Below are 22348 nucleotides of genomic sequence, written 5' to 3' on the forward strand. Positions count from 1 at the left end.
TGTAAGATCAGACAAATGTGGTAAAATACTACTGAAAATGTATTAAGCTGCTTAGTCTCTTTGAACCAATCTGTTGGACAGTGTGGAATTGTTTTCTTCATTATCTTATATAGATACAGATGATACTTCATTCTTTTTATTGTTGTTTGGAGGAAAGCTGGAGGAGGTTAAAGCTATAATCCAGTTAATACTGAGGATTATTCCCCTTCTCTCTTTACCTCTTTTTTCCCCTTTCCTTTTTCTGTTTACCTGTCTCTCTTCCCTCTCTCCCCTCTTCTTTCTCTTTCCTTTTCTCCTTCTTTTCCTCACTTCCTTCCTCCCTCTCCTCCTCCATATACACAGGATGCACTTGCAGCCTTGGAAACTCCAGGAGGTCCCAGCCAGCAGAAAAGGAAACTGAGTACACCACTCTCAGAAGTCATCGTCAAAAACCTGAAAGTTGCTTTGGCAAATAGCTCTCGAAATGCTGTTGCTCTTTCTGCCAGCCCTCAACTGAAGGATGCCCAGTCAGAAAAGGTGGAATTATATCTCTTATTAATATTAAAAGGAAGTTTTAGATTAAAAAAAGAAACATTTAAAATAATAATAATTGATCTGTTTCTTTTATTTTCCATGGGCAGGAAGACGCTCCAAAGCCACTTCAGAAGGTAGTGGTGTGTGTTAGTAAGAAACTCAGTAAGAAGCAGAGTGAACTAAACGGGATTGCAGCCTCTCTAGGTGCAGACTACAGGTAGTTGGCACATCTTTTTTTTGGTGGTGATATGAACTCAATTTATAGGGAAACCTAGAACTGTTGTGAGCATCTGTTTTTTTTTAAAAAGCATTATTTTGCCTTTTATTAATAGTTTATCATAGTATCTACAAAATCCAGTTTTTATTTAATTTACCTCCTCCTTTTAAAATACCCTGTCCCATATCAATTCGCTCTTACATGTGTGTTTTTAGGGCATATTTAACAAATATATGAGAACATACTTTGTGACACTATTCTAAAAATTTGGGATCCATGAATGAGTACAGTCTAGAAAAAAAAAAATCCTTGTCTTCAAGGAGTTTATTAATACATTTAGGTCGGAGATTTTAAGCATGTTTCTTAGTGACTTTCAAATTAAAGCCCTTCTGTGAGTGCTACTAAGTGCTGCAGCACTCCTGAATTAAAATGGTCTTTTGGAGGATGTTTAATGCCTATCTTTTTTACTTTGGAGGCATAGATAACCACTCTCAACCTGACAGCCAGCTAGAGACAGGTCCCTAGCACAAATGGCATCAGTATCAGGGATTGAGAGACCCTTGCCTCTTCCGGCCAGTGCTAAGTTATCATATTCCTTCATTGTCTGCGGTACTCGCTTTCTTGACCACTTGTTTTCAGCACTTCATAGTTAGCATAATGATTGGTTTACAGTTAACAAACAGTTTGAGGGATATGATTAGCTTTATCTTTCCCTTTTGGTAAGTCATTTCAGTTATCTTTCTTTTTGATAGAGAAATTAAAGCAGGAGAATGGAAAAATAAAATATATTTGTGTAATTATAGGCACCTTAGTGTTTCATTCACCTATTGTAGAAGAGTAAAGCTTTCTTACTTACTGTTACTTGTATTGTCTATGTATTGTTCTTACCTGGTTGCTGAGTGCTCAATATGAGGCAAGTATTATCTCATACCATTCTCACAGTAGCCCTAAGAGCCCTAAAAATAGAATGCGTCCGTGGGTATTCTGTTTAAATGTGGACTTATGTAAGATTTAAAAGACACATATAGGACTTGTGTTTTTATAAGATTTAAAATGCCAGTCCTGGGAATTCCTGGTGGGTCCAGAGGTTAGGATTCTGCACTTCCACTGCTGGGGGCCCAGGTTCTATCCCTGGTCAGGGAACTAAGATCCCACAAGCCACACCAGACAACCAAAATAAATAAATGCCCCCGTCTTCTCAATATATTAAAAAAAATACATTGCTGAAATCCCTAAACAGAATTTAATAGTCAATGGCATTAATTTGGAATTTGCATTAGGTGTATTCCTGAAGTGAATTTCTGAGACTTGATAATTAAGGAGAGGAAAGAACTCTTATTATGCAGAGGTTACAGTATGTGTGTGTTCATAGGGTAATCGGCTCTCAAGTGCTGATGTTCCAGATGTTCCCTTCCATACGCACCAAAGAGATCAGTGCTACTGTCTCCCACCTGCGGAAAGTTAAAATCTAGACCAGCTCTTCCTGGCACGTCAGATATAGCACTCCCTTTTTATTACAGATACTTATACAACATTCCTTCTACTAAAATGGATTTCATAAATCTTTTATAATTTAAACTCAGTGGAAGGTGCGTAGTAATAGAATATACATTAAATATGTAAATACCTTTGTCTGATAACACAGAGGGGAATGGAGTATTTTTGCATACATACATTTTTGCATAGGCTGAAATAGATATGGAGACTCAGATACCATAAACAGCATTTCTGTTGGTAATATGACTACCACGAGTTATTCACATTTAGCAAACTAGGTTAAGGAAATATAAAATGGGAAGAAATCGGGAACACAGTGTAATAGCTAAGAGTGTGCTTTTTGAAGTCAAAATTGGCTCTACCTCTTATTCACTGAGTGTGTTACTTTAGTCACATCCTTCAGTGTTCTTATCTGTTAAATGGATAAAATAATACGGTATTTTAGAATTGTTGTGAGGAATGGATCAATAATGCTTTGTAGAGTACACAATATTATGGGGCACAGAGCAAATGTACAGTGACTAGTGGCTGCCAGCTGCTGGAGGATAGGTTGGATACTTAACTTGAAAATATCTTTATCATTATATCACCTGTATGAAGTGTTATTATAGAAGATAATTTAAAGAATATGTTTCTGCATCTCTCTCTGCATTTATATATTAAAAGATATGCATATAAAATTTAACAGTGAAAGTGGAGTCTGTCATTTAGTGTTTTTGCTTACTCTGGTTCCTGAAAGGTTTTGCATATTCTGTTTATAGAGAGTAATGATAAACTAATGTAGTTATCTTTCTCAGGTATTCAGGATCTTGTGGGTTTGATTGTTGTAGGTGGAGTTTTGATGAGACAGTGACTCATTTCATCTATCAAGGGCGACCAAATGACACTAATCGGGAGTATAAATCTGTAAAAGAAAGAGGAGTACACATTGTTTCAGAGCACTGGCTTTTAGAAGTAAGCATACTTTTTTCCCCTCCCCTTTCTGTTAAATGAAAACATAAACAGTACTTCAAGGCACAAATCCATTTCTCTGTACATAAACAAGTTTGGTAACCTTATTTAATTGCACATTTCCTTTCTTTGGCATCAGAAACTTAAGGTCTTTAATCCTTAAATGCTTAGTAAATCTTTAACGGGTATTCTTTCAGATTGTCTGATTCTTCTTGCTAGTTAAAAATGATATGAAAGAAAACTTTGTAATGCTTTGAGGAGAATTAATTTAGCATGCCAATACAGTTTCTTTTCTTTCTTCTTCTTCCATTTTCCTTCTGGGTATTCCCCGAAATGTGATTAATACTTTGGCAAAAGCATAGAAATAGAATTAGATTTTATACTTTAGTGGGCAGGACATTTAAAAGTGAGGACAAATTGTTACTTGTATGATGGAATTTTAAAGTCAACTGCTTTTCAAAACTTTAATTTTGTGAACTTTTGCCATCTTATAACATAATGTTTGGGCTGTCTTTTTCCTACTTAACATCTTTAAGTCACTAAAATTTTTTTTAGTCCTGTTTTAAAGCACACCATTGCATTACAGTGTGCCCAGGAGTATAAACATCTTCCTGAATCTCTTTATCCGCATACTTATAATCCCAAAATGAGCTTGGACATCAGTACAGTGCAAGATGGCCGACTCTGTAATAACCGACTATCCTCAGCTGGCTCTCCAATGAGGGATGATGAGGTAAACGATATGGATGATACATTTACCCCCTCTTTAAGCTGAATGTACAGTCATATATTGCTGTGAAGCCTTATACAGGGCTTGATTTGAGAAACTAATTTTTCTCCTTTAATAGCCAGATCATATGCCTGTAGAAGAAAATGATATAGACAATATGACCACCAGTAATAAAGAACTAACAACATCAAATGGAAATGGAAGGAATGACTCTAAAGGAGGTAAAATATTTTAAATTACAAACAAAATTTATAAATGTGTATCTTTCATACTGAATGCTTCCTTTGCATCAGATGAACAAATAAAGTTGTCTTCTATATTACTAAATAGAAGTAAAGCATATATTAATATTTGAGGATTGAATTGAGGTTCCATGCCAGTCATTAATTAATAGTTAGCAAAGCTTTGAGTGATATAAGTGTGAAACCTGTAAAATGTGTGAAACTAGGTATTCTACAGGGTTGGTGTGACACAGCCGTATTCTCTTAAACATAGGTAGAGATGGTGATTTTTCAAAAATTGGTCCTTGGATTGGAAAAGTTTCATTATATGCACAATATATTTTAACACAAATTCACATGGTTTTAAAGGTACAGAAGGAGGTGTAAAGAGTTTCTCCTTATCTTTCTGCTGTTATTTTGTTTATTTAGTTTTGGTTGTGCTGGGTCTTTGTTGCCATGGGCAGGCTTTCTCTAGTTGTAGTGCACGGGCTTTATTGTGGTGGCCTATCTTATCGTGGAGCACAGATTCTAGGCACACGAGCTCGATAGCTGTGGAGTAGCTGCTTAGTAGCTCGCAGGCCCTAGAGTGCTCAGGCTCCAGTAGTTGAGGCAGTACTAGTTCAGTAGTTACAGCACACGTGCTTGCTCTGCAGCACATGGGATCTTCCCAGACCGGGCATCCCACCCACGTTCCCTGCTTTGTCAGGGGAACTCCTATCCACTGTACCACCAGGGAAGTCCTCCGATGTTATTTTCTTATGATTTCTCCCAGAGCTGTTTTATGAGTATACAATTATAGACATGTTTTCTCCTTCCCTCATTTAAAAAAAAAATATAAATGTTAAACTACTATATATATTGTTTTCTACTTTGATATTGATATTGTTAGTTAACATTTCAACTTGTGGAGTGTCATATTAGGACATAAGGAGCTTCTTCAATCTTTTTCCCTTTTTTGGCAACTGTATAGTATTCATAGTATGAATGGCCCACTTGGTTTAGCCAGTTCCTTGTTGATGGGCATGTTGGTTATTTCTAATTTCTTGCTATTATAAAGGGTGCAGCAATGAGTAACGTTAAAGCTCTAGGTGTCCTCTCTTTAATGGATTTAATGGGTCAGTATTTTCTATTTTCTTTACTGTACCAGAGCATTCCCTATGATTTACCTATTTAGTTAGTTCCATTCTGTTCATTCCAAAAATGTTTATTTAGTACCTACTTCAATATTTAGTCTGTAAAGAAACCAAAGATAAACATGTTGTGGTCTGTGTGTTCAAGGACCATGAGGGAAAATCATAAATGACTGTAATGTATGTCAGGGTGTGGTACAGAGCGTGAGAGGATCAGAAACCGGCAGGGTATCTGCAGAAGGATGATGACCACGTGTCTCAGCACAGTGTCTGCAGAGGGCTTCCTGATTATTTCCTATTCCGTCTCCATAGTAAGGGACTTGATGTCTGGGTTCTGCAGTATTCATAGTCTTGGTACAGTACTGTAGCCTATAGTAAATATTCAGTAGATGTCGAGTCAATAAATCTGTGTTCAACTAAATCTAGACAAAATAGTTAATATGAATAAGATATGGTAAAGAGAAACTTATCTTGATTGGTATATTTTTGTTTGTTTCAAGCTCTGACACAGACTTTGGAGATGAGAGAGAACTTTCAAAAGCAGCTTCAGGAGATAATGTCTGCAACTTCAATAGTGAAACCCCAAGGGCAGAGGACTTCCCTCTCAAGAAGTGGTTGTAACAGTACCTCTTCAACTCCTGACAGCACCCGCTCTGCCCGCAGTGGACGAAGTAGAGTCCTAGAGGCGCTGAGGTCTGTCCCTGTCACTGATGGCAAAATAGCTTTTCCTTGCTAACTTACCCTTCTTTCATTTCGTGCAACTCCAGAATTATTTGGGAATAGGAAGCAAAGGTATGTTCCATATCAAGGAACTGCTTCCACTGAGGCGTGATTAATACATTTAATTACCTCCGCTGAGAAAGACATGATTTAAGATCCAATTTGCCTTGTTTGAAATGGATTGAATGGTAGTCCTCTCTGTTCTTTGTATTAGACTTAAAATAATATTAGTATTAGTAAGTGCATGAGTACATGTATATACATATATAAATTTAGGCAGTTTTCTTATTGGATTACATGTATTTTGTTCTCTTTATAATTCTTATCTTCTAGGGAAGGTGATTACAGATCTTAGTGTGATGTGATTTAAGTTCAGTAGAAATAACTTCATCTTTTTCTTAATAGAAAAATCTCTATGATGAATGTTAATGGACTTATATCTTGAATTGACTCATTGAAATATGCATTTATCTATATTAACTGTATGTCTCATGAGGATGTTTCTTTAGCTGAGTACTGAGCAAAACTGATTTTCTACTTAATACACCTCAGGTTGTATTTTACATTTTAGAGAGCCTAAATCTTGTGCCAAAGTCAGTAAGTAAATATATTCTGAAAGTAAAAGTCCAACTTCCTTGTATTTGAGGCAAATGAACACTTTGGGAGTGCCATCAGCTTTGGCAAATTATTTTTGTTAATAATTCTTTATGGATATACATTGAAATATTCAGTATACACATTGAAGGTAGGTATTGGAATTCTTTTTACTTTTCAGTGAAATTGATACACCATAAGGAGGAACTAAAAAAACCTCTTGATGAAAGTAAAAGAGGAGAGTGAAAAAGTTGGCTTAAAGCTCAACATTCAGAAAACTAAGATCATGGTATCTGGTTCCATCACTTCATGGGAAATAGATGGGGAAACAGTGGAAACAGTGTCAGACTTTATTTTGGGGGGCTCCAAAATCACTGCAGATGATGATTGCAGCCATGAAATTAAAAGACGCTTACTCCTTGGAAGAAAAGTTATGACCAAGCTAGATAGTATATTCAAAAGCAGAGACATTACTTTGCCAACAAAGGTCCGTCTAGTCAAGGCTATGGTTTCTCCAGTGGTCATGTATGAATGTGAGAGTTGGACTGTGAAGAAAGCTGAGAACCGAAGAATTGATGCTTTTGAACTGTAGTGTTGGAGAAGACTCTTGAGAGTCCCTTGGACTGCAAGGAGATCCAACCAGTCCATCCCAAAGGAGACCAGTTCTGGGTGTTCATTGGAAGAATTGATGCTGAAGCTGAAACTCCAATACTTCAGCCACCTCATGTGAAAAGTTGACTCATTGGAAAAGACTCTGATGTTGGGAGGGATTGAGGGCAGGAGGAGAAAAGGAAGACAGAGGATGAGATGGCTGGATGGCATCACCAACTTGATGGACATGAGTTTTGAGTGAACTCCTGGAGTTGGTGATGGACAGGGAGGCCTGGCATGCTGTGATTCATGGGGTCACAAAGAGTCAGACACGACTGAGGGACTGAACTGAACTGAACTGAAAATGTGTTTCACTCTAGTTCACTATAAAGCTGGCTTACCTTAGACTCTGAGAGGTTTGGTTTTCAGTGATCAAAAAAACCTTCCTTAAAAGCAGCCTATAGATACTAAGTACACTTGCTATGTAATTATAGTTATTGTTTAATTACAGTTATTGTTTCCAGTGATTAAAAATAAAACCTGTGAATGGTCAGCAAAGTAACCAGTTTCTAAACATTATGTTTCCCTAATCCTATATAATTGAGAAAAGTCCCTTTTCTAAATGCTGTAATCATTTTAGAATTTTAAATTTCCTACAGTAAACTTACTCTGAAGTTTTAAATATAGAGATTCAATGTGCTTTATTTTCTAGGTAAAACAGGTAAGTTTCTGGGAAAAAAAATTTTTCTTTTAATAAACATTTCCCAAAGTTCAATTATTGAATAAGTATTTTCAAGTGCTTACTGTGTGCTAGATGATGGACATTTAAAGGTGAACCACCAATTTGCAGTCTAACTTAACGGAAGTTATGAGGGCGGATTTTGTTATGGTTATCTGTTATTAAAATTGTGACTTCTATTCCCTAGGCAGTCTCGTCAAACAGTACCTGATATCAACACAGAACCCTCCCAAAATGAGCAGATCATTTGGGATGACCCTACAGCCAGGGAGGAGAGAGCAAGACTTGCCAGCAATCTGCAGTGGCCTAGTTGTCCCACACAATACTCTGAGCTTCAGGTTGATGTTAAAAAATTGGAGGATTCTCCTTTCCAGGAGCCTTTACATGACTCAGAAATTGCTGAACAGGGTAATGAGAAAGAAATCTATTTAATTGTTTGTATTAAGTACATGTTGACTTCTTGAAAATAAATAGATAAGTACTTTGTGGTTCTCTGAATTGTACATGCCAACAAAAATTGATATATTTGGGCTTAAACTTGGAAAAGTCAGAAAAATATTTATAAATTGATGTAATTTATCATACTCTGGCTGGGAGAATTCCATGGACAGAGGAGCCTGGCAGGCTATAGTCCATTGGGTTGCAGACAGACACAACTAAAGCGACTTAGCCACATAGGCATCATACATTGAAATATGTATTTTGATTAAATTTGGAAGTTAAGGATTAGGCATTTTTTCCCTGGGACATTTTTCCGGTTCTTTTTGCATTTGTGTAGTTAATGCTTGATTTTTCTCTCAATCATCTTGCTTATTTAAGTCTTAACTCCACCTAACACATACCTACATTTCGTTAGAGCTGTATGAGTTTCTTTCTGAATTCCCTATATTTTTCTTCCTTGGACTTTACCTTGAAAACATAATGCTTCTGTTTCTCATCATTGGTCATCTTTCCCCCTCTTTCTCTTTGAGATCACATGAGTATTTCTCTATACTAGATGTATAGATTTATCTCTGCTTCTGATTTTCTCATAGAATTGCTCTCATTTTTAAAGTCTGATTTACATTTTACTGATGAAGGTGTGGTATTTAAAGAGAGAAGCACACAGATAACACCATTTGCCATTTTAATTGCATTCATTTATAAGCTCTAGAAATAGGCTACTTCTTTTGCATGTACGTTTTGCATTCTAGAATTTCTGTTTAATTTCATCTTGGTTAAGACAGATGAGAATATTTCCCAGACTTTGTTCTTAGTTGTATTTTGATAACATCACACTGTGGTGTTTTATTCCCCTCAGCTGTTTGTGATCCCGGGAACGTATGTGTGACTGGAGCCCCAAAACACCCGATCTCTGAAGAACTGGAAACTCCAATGAAAGACAGCCACCTGATCCCTACGCCTCAAGCCCCCAGTATTGCCTTCCCCCTAGCCAACCCACCTGTGGCTCCACACCCTAGAGAAAAGGTTTGTTTATCCTTAGTATGGTGATAAGACTTTTGGATATTGCTGTTACGCTACATTCAGAATTTTTTGATATCAATATCAAAGGTTTGTCATACATTGAAAACTGTATTTCTTTTTACTCTATTATAATCATTTCTGCATTTGATAACTTAGAATACTAAGTAAAATGTTACTGTAAAAGAACCATAGACTTGATAGCTGTTTTGATGTTAATTTTTTCTAAAATAAACTTTTCCATTCCAGATTATAACAATAGAGGAGACTCATGAAGACTTAAAAAAACAGTACATATTTCAGTTGTCATCTCTGAATCCTCAAGAACGTATTGATTATTGTCATCTGATTGAAAAACTAGGTACAAGTATTTTACTTATGTTGAAAATGTAACCTTATTTGGAAGTCAAATGTAGATAATTAATGATACCATTTTTAAGCTGTAGAAATTGAGATTAAAAAGATGGATAACTTGTCTCAGGCCATACAGCCTATCAGCAGTAGAACTTAAGTCATAGGCTTTAAAGATTTAAAGTGAATCCCATCATTAAGGTGTAAGAATCTTGTCCTGCTTTGAGTGTTCATCGTTGAAACTCTGGACAAAATCAAAGGAATTATATAGTTAAAAGTACATTTTCATGAAATTGAAGTTACATTGATATCCAGACTGGAGCTCCTCCTGCTGTGACGTTCTTATTCTTGTGGTTGTCAGGCTCTCCGTCTGACACTATTCTGGAAGCAGCATACTAGAAAGGTAAACGTCCTAGCAACTACATATTAAAAAGTAAAATGAAACAGATGAAATTAATTTTAGATATGTATTTTATTTATATGTGTACTTTATTTAATATTTACTTTATTAATATATGCAAAATATTTCAAAATATTATATTCAACATGTAGTTAGTATAAAATATCAGTGAGATAATTTGCCTGTTTTTCTTACTAAGTTTGAAATCTGGGATATATTTTACATGTACAGCACATCTCAACATCTCAGTAGAGACTAGCTGTGCTTCAGGTGTTCAGTAGCCACATGTGGCTAGTGGCTACTGTATTGGACAAAGCAGCCTTATAGAACTTAATATGACAACTTGACCTAGAGAAACATTAAGAAATAATGATTGTTTAATAGTAAAAGGTCCTTTAGTGCTCTCCTTTTAAGTTTGTGAACTATGGCACTTTTTTTTTTTTTTTTTAGATTTCTTTCAGACACAGTTGTATACTTAAGAAGCTGTATGTTTTGGAAACTTCACTTGTGGAACATTTGTTTCCCAGTCATAGAATAAATTAGATGGAGATAAATCAGAATTGCTAAGCGTTACCTAGAGCTCACCAAATGGAGCACTTGCAGGTGTCTGTCCTTTGTGGAGTGTTCCATCTCTGTAAACCATGCAGCTAGCAGAGACTTGTCTGGAAGAGAGCAGAGCCAGATGAGTGCAGACTGCTGAACTGGGAGTCTGTGGCTAGAGAGTTTTGATACTAGACTGCAGAGAGTCCCGTCATTGTCTAAATGAAGCATTGTCTAAATGAACTGATGCACATAAATAAGTTCGCCTGTTGTCTGGGTTATAATAAATGTACTATGTAGAATTAGATATTGATATTAATAATGGAATTTTTACCTTATTGTTCTTTAGTCACTGTGATCCTGGATTAGTTACTCTGTACCTGTGTCCTCATATATAAATTGTACATAATAGAATATTCATAGAATAGTGATGATTAAATGAGTCAATACTTTAAACTCCCTGACTTGTATAGTAAGTGCTCAAAAGTATTGCCGCTCTTAATTATTAAAGTCATCTGTAAAGCATGAGTAGAGTTCCATTGTTTTGTTAAAAACCTCAGGAAGTCCTTGGTACCACACTGCCTAACCTTTAAAATACAAATAAAAGCATGCTTTACATATACTTTTATTTACTTAGGCCTTCTTTCCTCAAAGTCAGGCTTCTTTCTTACATATCTAAGAAGAGGGGTCAGCTCTCACCATCTCCTTCATCTCTATTTACCTAGCGTGTGTTTTCCTCCTGAGCTTCTGTGTTGGTCTACTGACCTTGTTTCCACTAAAAGCAGGACAAAAATTTTTTTTTTCTGTTTCTGGTCTGTAGATGCCCATTTTTGGCCTCCATCTCCCTGGTGACATATTCAGTGTTTGAAAATCGCTAAGGTAGTTGAGAGAGACTTAAGAGATGTGAACCTAAGAGAGGCTTAGGAGAACAGCCAGTTGCAGTTCGTTGCTCTTGTTTGTATTCAGTTTCTTTTTTTTAATCTTAATTATAACAAACCGATTTCAGAGAAGCAGGAAATTTTGAGTAAACGTTTTATAAAAATATGCATGTAAAGTAATTGTCAGGGGTTTTGTTTATTTAATGCAATTCATTTATAAATAACTTCTCTGCATTCCTGGGTTCGATTCCTGGGTCGGGAAGATCCCCTGGAGAAGGAAATGGCAATCCACTCCAGTATTCTTGCCTGGAAAGTCCCATGGACAGAGGAGCCTGGTGGGCTACCGTCCATGGGGTCGCAAGAGTCAGACACGATTTAGCGATTAAACCACCACCACTGCATAGTTGAGGTACATTTTCCCTCAGAAAAGGTTAAGAATCAATAAAGTGCCAATTTTTCTCTAATTAAGGTGGATCAGTGATTGAGAAGCAGTGCTTTGATCCCAGCTGTACACACATTGTTGTGGGGCATCCACTTCGCAACGAGAAATATTTAGCTTCCGTGGCAGCAGGAAAGTGGGTACTCCATCGCTCCTACCTTGAAGCTTGCAGGACTGCTGGGCGCTTCATGTCGGTGTGTATGCAAATTAATGTGAACGGTCATTTTTCTTTAAAATTAAATGTCTTAATAATTGATTCCAGCACATAAAATATTAAACTAGTTATTTGAAATATTTTGGTTTGTAACTGACCATCGCAATAATATCTATCATGTAGTTTTCGAAGTTTTCAATCAAGATACCTCAGGGATCTCTCTTATATAGGCTAGTAATCAAACTGTTACTATTATACCTCTTCTGAGACCATGTCCTTCTGTGAAGTTCATCTTGTAGTAGGTAAAGCCCAGTAATCTAAATACTGCCAGTTGCTAAGATGAAGCTAGATGTACATGACTTTCATATGAAGGCAGATTAATCTACATTTCCTCCATGCTCATAAATTGATGCTTGCTTAGTACTCTCTGTATTTAGAGGAACAAAATACGTAGCTTGTAGCTCTTACTAGATTGTGGACTCTTTGAGGATGTATTGTAGGAATTCAAAAGTTTGTTGAACTGATTCTCTAGGAAGAAGACTATGAGTGGGGAAGTAGTTCCATACTCGATGTTTTGACTGGAATCAATGTACAGCAACGAAAATTAGCACTTGCAGCAATGAGATGGAGGAAAAAAATCCAGGAAAGACAAGAATCAGGCATTATTGAGGTATTAATATATATAATTATGTGGGTAGTATAAATGGCATTTGATGTCATGACTAAAGAGAACCTGTATTACAAAGTAAGAGTAGTTCTATTTGTCTTTTATTCTTTGATTGATATACTTAATTTGGGCATTCTAAATTGAGCTTAATGTGTTTCCTAATTCTTCTAATTGTGATCAACAGTAATATATATTTATGTTGATGGCTCTCTTAAAAGTCATTTATATGTATAAAATGTGACCCATATTATATTTCTTCCAAAGAATCTTTTCAGCCTCTAGCTTCAGGATTTCTCAACTTGGGGTCCACAGATTATCAAATCAGATATCAAAGGAGTTTATAGATCAAATTCAGAAAGGCTGTACACTTTCGATGGAAGGAAAATACATCCTTATTTTTACAAACCTCTAATTGAAAGTTTGCATTTCCTTCATTATATAAGTCTAGGCAACAAATCACAACACTGTTAACAGTGCTGTGATGTTCCCCACAGAAATCAGTTAATTTTTAAAATTTATTTATTTCTTTGGCTTTGTTGAGTCTTACTTGCAGTGTACAGGATCTTCACTGCATCATATGGGGTCTTTCCTTGTGGTGCACAAAATCTCCAGTAGTGGCTTTCGGACTCAGTAGCTGCAACGTGGGTTTAGTTGTTTTGCAGCATGTGGGATCTCCAACAGGGATCAAACTTGCATCCCCTGCATTATAAGGCAGATTGTTAACCACTGGGCCACCAGGGAAGTCCCAGAAATCAGATATTTTTGCTTGCGTTATGTTTGCAACTTAAAATATTGTTTATGTTCATCACAGCTTTAAAATTATAATACATATAGACCTCCTTGACTTGCAGTGTTTTGACTTTATGATGCTACAAAAGTGATACACATTCAGTAAAAAGCATATTTCAAATTTTGAATGTTGGTCTTTTTCCAGGCTAGCATTTTGTAATGCAGTATTCTCTGGTGATGCTGGGTTATAGCAGCATCAGCTGCGCCCAGTGAGCCACGTGATCATGGGGGCAGTAAACAACTGATACAACCATCCTGTTTTTCACTTTCAGTATAGTATTCAGTGAATTACATGAGATATTCAACTACTTTATTATAAAGTTGACTTTGTGTTAGCTGATTTTGCCCAATTAAAGACTTCTGTGTTATGAGCATGTTTAATGTAGACTAGTAAGCTATGGTTAGATAGCATTACTGACTCAAAGGACATGAATTTGAGCAAACTCTCAAATTAGTTAGTGGACTTAGTGGAGAACAGATGAGCCTGGCATGCTGCAGTCCATGTGGTTGCAGAGTCAAAGACACAACTTAGCAACCGAACAACAACAGCAGTAAGGCTTACCTGGTGGTCTGTGGCTAAGGCTTCGTGCTCCCAGTGCATGTGGCCCAGGTTCAATCCATGATCAGAGAACTAGATCCCACCTCGTGCAACTAAAAGTCCCACATGCTGCAACTAAGACCCGGTGCAGCCAAATAAATAAAGTGTCAAAAAACAGTAGTAATCTGATGGCTAGTAAATTGGGTGTATTTAAATGCACTTTTTACTAAATGGTGTCTTCAACCCTCTGATGGGTTTAAGGTAGAAGCACATCTATTATTATGTCACAGATTTTTTAATATTTTTATAATTTTCAATAAGATGGTTTATTTTGTAATACTTTCTTTTATTTTGAACATTTATAAAACATTCATATGGTATGGAAATTACATTTCAATAAAGCTGTTTGTTTTTTTGTTTTTGTTTTTTTTTTTTTTTAAACAGATCATAGGTTTCCTACTACCAGATAGGTCCATGCCTCACAAAAAGGTTAAAAGTACAAATTATGTCATCTTTTATGTTACATTCTGAGTTCTGTGCTATCTCCAAGTCCCTGTTAGTCTTGATTCCCTTTATTTTAGAGTAATTCCACTAGCTTTTGTTAACTGTGAATTCTGTACTTATATTAAATTTCCAATTTGTAGTCATTTTCAAGGGAAGTAGTAGTAAGGCTTCATCTAATCTAAGAAGCCGTGTTTTAGATTCTACAATTAGAGTAGTTGGAAGGAAAAAAAATACTAGAAAAAAACTAAACAAATGTCAGTTGCTTTGTTTTATTGTTACCTACTTATTAAATCATTTTTTTAATTCTTCAATTATTAATTTATTGATGGCCTACTGTATGTCAGACACAGTGACTGTGTGTATCAGTGTTCTGACCAAGACAGTTATCAGTTCATCAGAAGTAAAACTTAAGATTATTCACTTACATAAAACTAATACAGAGAAAATAATGTTTTTATATTGTCATTTATTTTCCAAATAATTTCTACACTGATTATTTTTTATTTGCAGGGGGCGTTTAGTGGGTGGAAAGTTATTTTACATGTTGATCAGTCCCGAGAATCAGGATTCAAACGCCTGCTTCAGTCAGGAGGAGCAAAGGTTTGTATTGAGTCAACTTAACTGGATTTTTTATAATTACTTCTAACCAAGGTTGCTGTGATCAGTTCTTGATTTTCTGTACTTTATGAGATGGTAATACTTAGGTGTCGATTATACAGTTGAACTACCTTGGAACACTGATACATTGTGGTGCTTTTTGTTTTTTCCTTAGGTGCTGCCTGGTTATTCTGTATCTTTATTTAAAGAAGCTACACATCTCTTTTCCGACTTTAATAAACAGAAACCAGATGACTCAGGAGTTAATATAGCAGAAGCTGCTGCCCAGAATGTATACTGCTTGAAAACAGAATACATTGCTGATTTTCTTATGCAGGTTTGTAAAATCCTGTCCTTGACAACCTTGCTACCAGAAACATGCTTATGTGCATACAGATATAACTGTACAGCAAAACCCTTGGTTGTTATTCATAGAATGTTAATCTCCCATTAGTCTCCTTGATTCAGCCCTTTCAGTTTCCATCTATTTTTTAAAAATAATGAACACATGTAAACATTTGGCCTTGAAGGTAAATATGAAGTGGGTGTAAAAATCTGGGGACCTCTAAAAGCCTTAAAAGTGCCCTCTAAATTGTTGGGATATAAAGAACGCAGAAACTGATTCTGCAAATCCAAGGAGAGACATTTACCCAAGGGTCCTTTCTAAATTTTCTTGACCTTTTTTCTTTGTTGTTGTTTAGTCGCTAAGTCATGTCCGACTCTTTGTGACCCCATGAACTGCAGCACACTAGGCTTCCCTGTCCTTCACCATCTCCTGGAGTTTGCTCAGACTCATATCCATTGAGTGAGTGATGACATCCAGTCATCTCACCCTCTGTAAACCACCTTTTCTTCTCTCAATCTTTCCCAGCATCAGGGTCTTTTTCCAGTGAGTCACCTCTTCCTGTCAGATGGCCAAAGTATTTGGAGCTTCAGTGTTAGTCCTTCCAGTGAATATTCAGGGTTGATTTCCTTTAGGATTGACTGGTGTGATCTCCTTGCGGTCCATGGGACTTGCAGGAGCCTTCTCCAGCACCACTCTCCTCTTTTACCCTCATCAAGAGGCTCTTTAGTTCATCTTCACCATTCTGTTTCAGGGATATATCAAGAGGTTCTTTAGTTCCTCTTCTCCCAGTGATTACAGCTTGTGATTCATCCAGCTGGGCATTTCATGTGATGCACTCTGCATAAAAGTTAAATAAGCAAGGTGACAGTATACAGCCTTGATGTACTCCTTTCCCAATTTTGAAATAATCTGTTGTTCCATGTCCAGTTCTAATTGTGCTTCTTTACCTGCATAGAGGTTTCTCAGGAGGCAAGTAAGGTACTCTGATATTCCCATCTCTTTAAGAATTTTCCACAGTTTGTAATGAACTATACAGTCAAAGGCTTTAGCATAGTCAATGAAGATATTTTTCTGGGATTCTGTAGCTTTTTCTGTGATCTAATGGATATTGACAGTTTGATCTCTGGTTCCTCTGCCTTTTCTAAATCCAGCTTGTACATCTGGAAATGCTTGCCTCACATACTGTTGAAGCCTAGCTTGAAGGATTTTTGAGCATCACTTTGGTAGCATGTGAAATGAGTACAATTGTGTGGAAGTTTGAACATTCTTTGACTTTGCCCTTCTTTGGGATTGGAATGAAAACTAACCTTTTCCAGTCTTGTGGCCACTGCTGAGTTTTCCAAATTTGTTGATATATTGAGTGCAGCACTTTTAACAGCATCATCTTCTAGGATTTGAGATAGCTCAGCTGGAATTCTGTCACTTCCACTAGCTTTCTTCATAGTATTGTTTCCTAAGGCCCACTTGACTTTGCACTCTAGGATGTCTGGCTCTAGGGAAATACCACATCATCATGGTTATCCCAGTCATCTTTTTTTGTATAGTTCTTCTGTGTATTCTTGCTACTCTTAATCTCTTATGCTTTCAGTTCAGTTCAGTTCAGTTGCTCAGTTATGTCCGACTCTGCAACCCCATGAGTTGCAGCATGCCAGGCGCCCTGTCCATCACCAACTCCTGGAGTTCACTCAGACTCACGTCCATCAAGTTGGTGATGCCATCCAGCCATCTCATCCTCTGCTGTTCCCCTCTCCTGCCCCCAATCCCTCCCAGCATCAGAGTTTTTTCCAGTGAGTCAACTCTTCGCATGAGGTGGCCAGAGTACGGGAGTTTCACCTTTAGCATCATTCCTTCCAAAGAAATCCCAGGACTGTCATCCCCTTCTCCTCCTGTCCCCAATCCCTCCCAGCATCAGGGTCTTTTCCAGTGAGTCAACTCTTCACATGAGGTGGCCAAACTGTTGGAGTTTCAGCTTTAACATCATTCCTTCCAGTGAGCACCCAGGGCTGATCTCCTTTAGAATGGACTGGTTGGATCTCCTTGCAGTCCAAGGGACCCTCAAGAGTCTTCTCCAACACCACAGTTCAAAAACATCAATTCTTTGGGGCTCAGCTTTCTTCACAGTCCAACTCTCACATCCATACATGACCAATGGAAAAACCACAGCCTTGACTAGATGGACCTTTGTTGGCAAAGTAATGTCTCTGCTTTTTAATATGCTATCTAGGTTGGTCATAACTTTTCTTCCAAGGAGTAAGCGTCTTTTAATTTCATGGCTGCAGTCACCATCTGCAGTGATTTTGGAGCCCAGAAAAATAAAGTCAGCCACTGTTTCCACTGTTACCCCATCTATTTCCCATGAAGTGATGGGACCAGATGCCATAATCTTAGTTTTCTGAATGTTGAGCTTTAAGCCAACTTTTTCGCTCTCCTCTTTCACTTTCATCAAGAGGCTTTTTAGTTCTTCTTCACTTTGTGACATAAGGGTGCTGTCATCTGCATATCTGAGGTTATTGATATTTCTCCCAGCAATCTTGATTCCAGCTTGTGCTTCTTCCAGCCCAGCGTTTCTCATAATGTATTCTGCATAGAAGTTAAATAAGCAGGGTGACAGTATACAGCCTTGACATACTCCTTTTCCTATTTGGAACCAGTCTGTTGTTCCATGTCCAGTTCTAACTGTTGCTTCCTGACCTGATAGAGGTTTCTCAAGAGGCAGGTCAGATGGTCTGGTATTCCCATCTCTTTCAGAATTTTCCACAATTTATTGTGATCCACACAGTCAAAGGCTTTGGCATTGTCAGTAAAGCAGAAATAGATGTTTTTCTGGAACTCTTGCTTTTTCAATGATCCATCGGATGTTGGCAATTTGATATCTGGTTTCTCTTCCTTTTCTGAAACCAGCTTGAACATCTGGAAGTTCACGGTTCATGTATTGCTGAAGCCTGGCTTGGAGAATTTTGAGCATTACTTTACTAGCGTGTGAGATGAGTGCAGTTGTGGATGTTACTATAGTGTAATTTGTTTTTTTTTTTAATTAGTTTATTTTAATTGGAGGCTAATTTACAATATTGTGATGGTTCTTGCCTTATTACATTGACATGCATCAGCCACGGGTGTACATGTGTCCCCCCAATCCTGAAAACTGCCCCCCCCCACCTCTCTCCCCATCCCGTCCCTCTGGGTTGTGCCAGAGCACCAGCTTTGAGTGCCCTGCTTCATGCACTGAACTTGCACTGGTCATCACATTTGGTGATGAAAGATATTTCAATGCTATTCTCTCAAATCATCTTACCCTTGCCTTCCCCACAGGATCCAAAAGTATGTTCTTTACATGTGTGTCCAGTTCCATTCTTCATCAGGATTGCTTTGGCTATTCAAGATTTTTTGTGTTTCCATACAAACAGTGAAATTATTTGTTCTATCTCTATCAAAAATACCATTGGTAGCTTGATAGGGATTGTATTGAATCTATAGATTGCTTTGGGTAGTATACTCATTTTCACTATATTGATTCTTCTGATCCATGAACATGGTATATTTTGCCATCTATTTGTGTCATCTTTGATTTCTTTCATGAGTGTTTTATAGTTTTCTAGGTAGTGTCCTGCTTTGTCTCTTATCACAGTCTTCATTTCAAAGTCTTTTTTATCTGATATGAGTATTGCAACTTCTGCTTTCTTTTGGTCTCCATTTGCATGAAATATCTTTTTCCAGTCCTTCACTTTCAGTCTGTGTGTGTTCCTTGGTTTCAGGTGGGTCTCTTGTTGACAGCATATATTGGGGTCTTGTTTTTGTATCCATTTGGCCAGTCTTTGTCTTTTGGTTGGGGCATTTAGCCCATTTACATTTAAGGTAATTATTGATAACTATGATCCCATTACCATTTACTTGTTTTGCATTAGATTTTATAAACCTTTTCTATGTTTCCTGTCTAGAGAAGATCCTCTAAAATTTGTTGAAGAGCTGGTTTGGTGATGGTGAATTCAAGCTTTTGCTTGTCTCTAAAGCTTTTGATTTCTCCTTCATATTTGAATGAGATCCTTGCTGGGTAGAGTAATCTTGTTCGTAGGTTTTTCTCTTTCATCACTTTAAGTATGTCCTGCCATTCCCTCTGGCCTGAAGAGTTTCTATTGAAATATCAGCTGTTATCTTTATGGGGATCCCCTTGTATGTTGTATGTTGCTTTTCCCTTGCTGCTTTTAATATTTACTCTTGTGTCTAATCTTTGTTAGTTTGATTAATGTGTATCTTGGGGTATTTCGCCTTGAGCTTATCCTTTTTGGGACTCTGTGGGTTTCTTGAACTTGGGTGGCTATTTCCTTCCCCATTTTAGGGAAGTTTTTGACTATTATCTCCTCAGGTATTTTCTCATGCCCTTTCTTTTTGTCTTCTTCTGTGATACCTGTGATTTGAATGTTGGTGCATTTAACATTGTCCCAGCAGTCTTTGAGGTTATCCTCATTTCTTTTAATTCTTTTTTCCTCTCTGCTTCATTTCTTTCCACCATTCTATCTTCCACCTCACTTATCCTCTCTTCTGCCTCAGTTATTCTACTGTTGGTTCCCTCCAGAGTGCTTTTGATCCTCAGTTATTACATTATTCATTATTGATTGACTCTTCTTTATTTTTTCTAGGTCCTTGTTAAATATTTCTTGCATCTTCTCAATCCTTGTCTCTAGTCTATCTGTAACTCCATTTTGTCTTCAAGATTTTGGATCATATTTACTATCATTATTCTGAATTCTTTTTCAGATAGACTCCCTATCTCCTCTTTTGTTTGGTTTGGTGGGTATTTATCATAGTCCTTCACCTGCTGAATGTTTCTCTGCCTTTTCACTTCGTTTAGATTGCTGTGTTTGGGGTGCCATGTCTGTAGGCTGTAAGTTCATGGTTCCTCTTTATTGTGGAGTCTACTCCCTGTGGGTGGAGTTGGACTAGTGGCTTGTCAAGGTTTCTTGATTGGGGGAGCTTGTGTCTGTGTTCTGGTGGTTGGAGCTGGATTTCTTCTCTCTGTAGTGCAGTGAAGTGTCCAGTAGTGAGTTTTGGGGTGTCCGTGGGTTTGACACAGGGTTTGGGCAGCCTGTGTTTTACTGTTCAGGGTTGTGTTTCTGTTTTGCTGGAGAATTAGCATGGTATGTCTTGCACTGAAACTTATGACTCTTGAGCGGAGCTTCATTTCAGTGTAGGTATTGAGACTTTGGGGTGAGCTCTTGTCTATTAATGTTCCCAGAGTCAGGAGTTCTCTGATGTTCTCAAGTTTTGTAGTTAAGCCTCCTGCCTCTAGCTTTCAGTCCTTCTCTTACAGTAGCCTCAAGACTTTTCCATCAATACAGCACATATGATAAAACATCTAGGTTAATGGTGAAACAATTCTCCACAGCAAGGAACACCCAGAGAGATTCATAGAATTACATAGAGAAGAGAAGAGGGAGGAGGAAAATAGAGTTGACCAAGAGAAGAGGGGGAGTCAAAGGGGAGAGAGCAATCAAGCCAGTAATCAATTCTCTAAGTGCTCTCCACAGCCCAGAACACCCAGAGAGATTCACAGAGTTAAGTAGAGAAGAGAAGAGGAAGTTAGGAGATAGAGGTGATCTGGAGGAGAAAAGGGAGAGTTAAAAGGGGAGAGAGAAGTCCAGCCAGTAATCAAATCCCTAACTGAAAATGGATACAGAAGATAGATTCTTAAAGGTACAAAATTGATAATACCAAAAAGCAACATTAAAAATCTAGAATAGACTCTCAAAAATATAATATAAAATACAAAACCAAAATCCATCGCAATATTTATATGTGAAATTTACTTTAAAAAATAGGGTCCTTATTTTTGCTCGGTAATTCTAGGTTATGAAAATTAAAGGAGTAATAAAGAGCTTAAACTTTGTTAAGAAAATTAAAAAGTCATAATAGTAAAAATATAGCTAGGAATTTCTCTGGAGCTCTTGTGGCCAGTGTGACATTAGTTCAGTGTCAGATAGTCCCTTTTTCCAGCTTGTACTTGTTTTCAAGGTCTATAGGTCCTCCTCCAGTGCACAGTCAGTATTAACCACAGGGTTTTAATGCACTGCACCTGTCTCTTCCACAGAGGTTTATTTTGACTTCCTCTGTTTGCAAATCTCTTCAGCGTCTAATTTCTACCTTGACACAAGGGGGTGAAGGTGGCTACTTATTTAGGCTCACTTTTTCAGTTGTGTTTTGGGGAGGGAAGGAAAATGCAAATACCACTGGCATGTGTGGGGAGTGCTCGCAGCGTGTGGACCACCCTGGGTTTACCACAGCCCAAGGCAGCGTGTGTTTTCCAGGTCTTCACTGCTCAGACTCCAGGTGCTCTGCAATGATACTGTCCCAAGTGGGCCCTCCATTTCATGCGGTCCCCAGGTCTAAGCTGCTCAGGTTCTTGGGAGCTTTGCAGGGGCACAGACCCAGATGGGCTGTGCATTTTGTGCCTCCCAGGTCCTAGCAGCTCAGGCAACCCAGTGCTTGATGAGCACACCATCCCAGATGTACCATGCATCTGATCACCTCCCTGGTCCTGGCCTGTTGGTTTCCCAGGTGTGCTGCAAGAGCACCATCACAGGTATGCCATGTGTCTCTGGGGAGCTGATCTCAGGCTGTGACGCTCCTGGCAGATGTCAGCCATTCAGGATCCCAGGAAGACGTAGCTAGCAACTGGGAGTCTGCTCACAGTTTGGCGGAAGATGCAGGCTCCGGGGCTGAGATTGCAGCAGCCCCTTGCCTTCCGGCTCTGGCTCTGTCTGTTGCCCGCCTGCCTCTCTGCCTCTTG

The 22348-nt window shown here is 37.8% G+C and overlaps 1 protein-coding gene across 7 annotated transcripts in view; it reads left to right on the forward strand.

Annotated features, from left to right (window-relative positions):
- TOPBP1 (DNA topoisomerase II binding protein 1) overlaps positions 1 to 22348 on the forward strand; it is a 73337-nt gene that overhangs the window by 40962 nt on the left and 10027 nt on the right. For 6 of the 7 annotated variants that reach the window (XM_004003332.5, XM_012103245.4, XM_042236959.1 and 3 more), the window contains exons 15-27: positions 343 to 516; positions 621 to 730; positions 3058 to 3181; positions 3765 to 3911; positions 4027 to 4129; positions 5760 to 5952; positions 8091 to 8311; positions 9204 to 9370; positions 9614 to 9725; positions 12003 to 12166; positions 12659 to 12796; positions 15135 to 15224; positions 15397 to 15558. In XM_004003332.5, coding sequence (XP_004003381.2) covers positions 343 to 516; positions 621 to 730; positions 3058 to 3181; positions 3765 to 3911; positions 4027 to 4129; positions 5760 to 5952; positions 8091 to 8311; positions 9204 to 9370; positions 9614 to 9725; positions 12003 to 12166; positions 12659 to 12796; positions 15135 to 15224; positions 15397 to 15558 — 1905 coding nt within the window. The remainder of the gene's footprint in view (positions 1 to 342; positions 517 to 620; positions 731 to 3057; positions 3182 to 3764; positions 3912 to 4026; positions 4130 to 5759; positions 5953 to 8090; positions 8312 to 9203; positions 9371 to 9613; positions 9726 to 12002; positions 12167 to 12658; positions 12797 to 15134; positions 15225 to 15396; positions 15559 to 22348) is intronic. The other variant, XM_042236965.1, reaches the window with a different exon arrangement.

The sequence above is a fragment of the Ovis aries genome, chromosome 1 (genome assembly GCF_016772045.2).
Source record: "Ovis aries strain OAR_USU_Benz2616 breed Rambouillet chromosome 1, ARS-UI_Ramb_v3.0, whole genome shotgun sequence".
Classification (NCBI taxonomy): domain Eukaryota; kingdom Metazoa; phylum Chordata; class Mammalia; order Artiodactyla; family Bovidae; genus Ovis; species Ovis aries.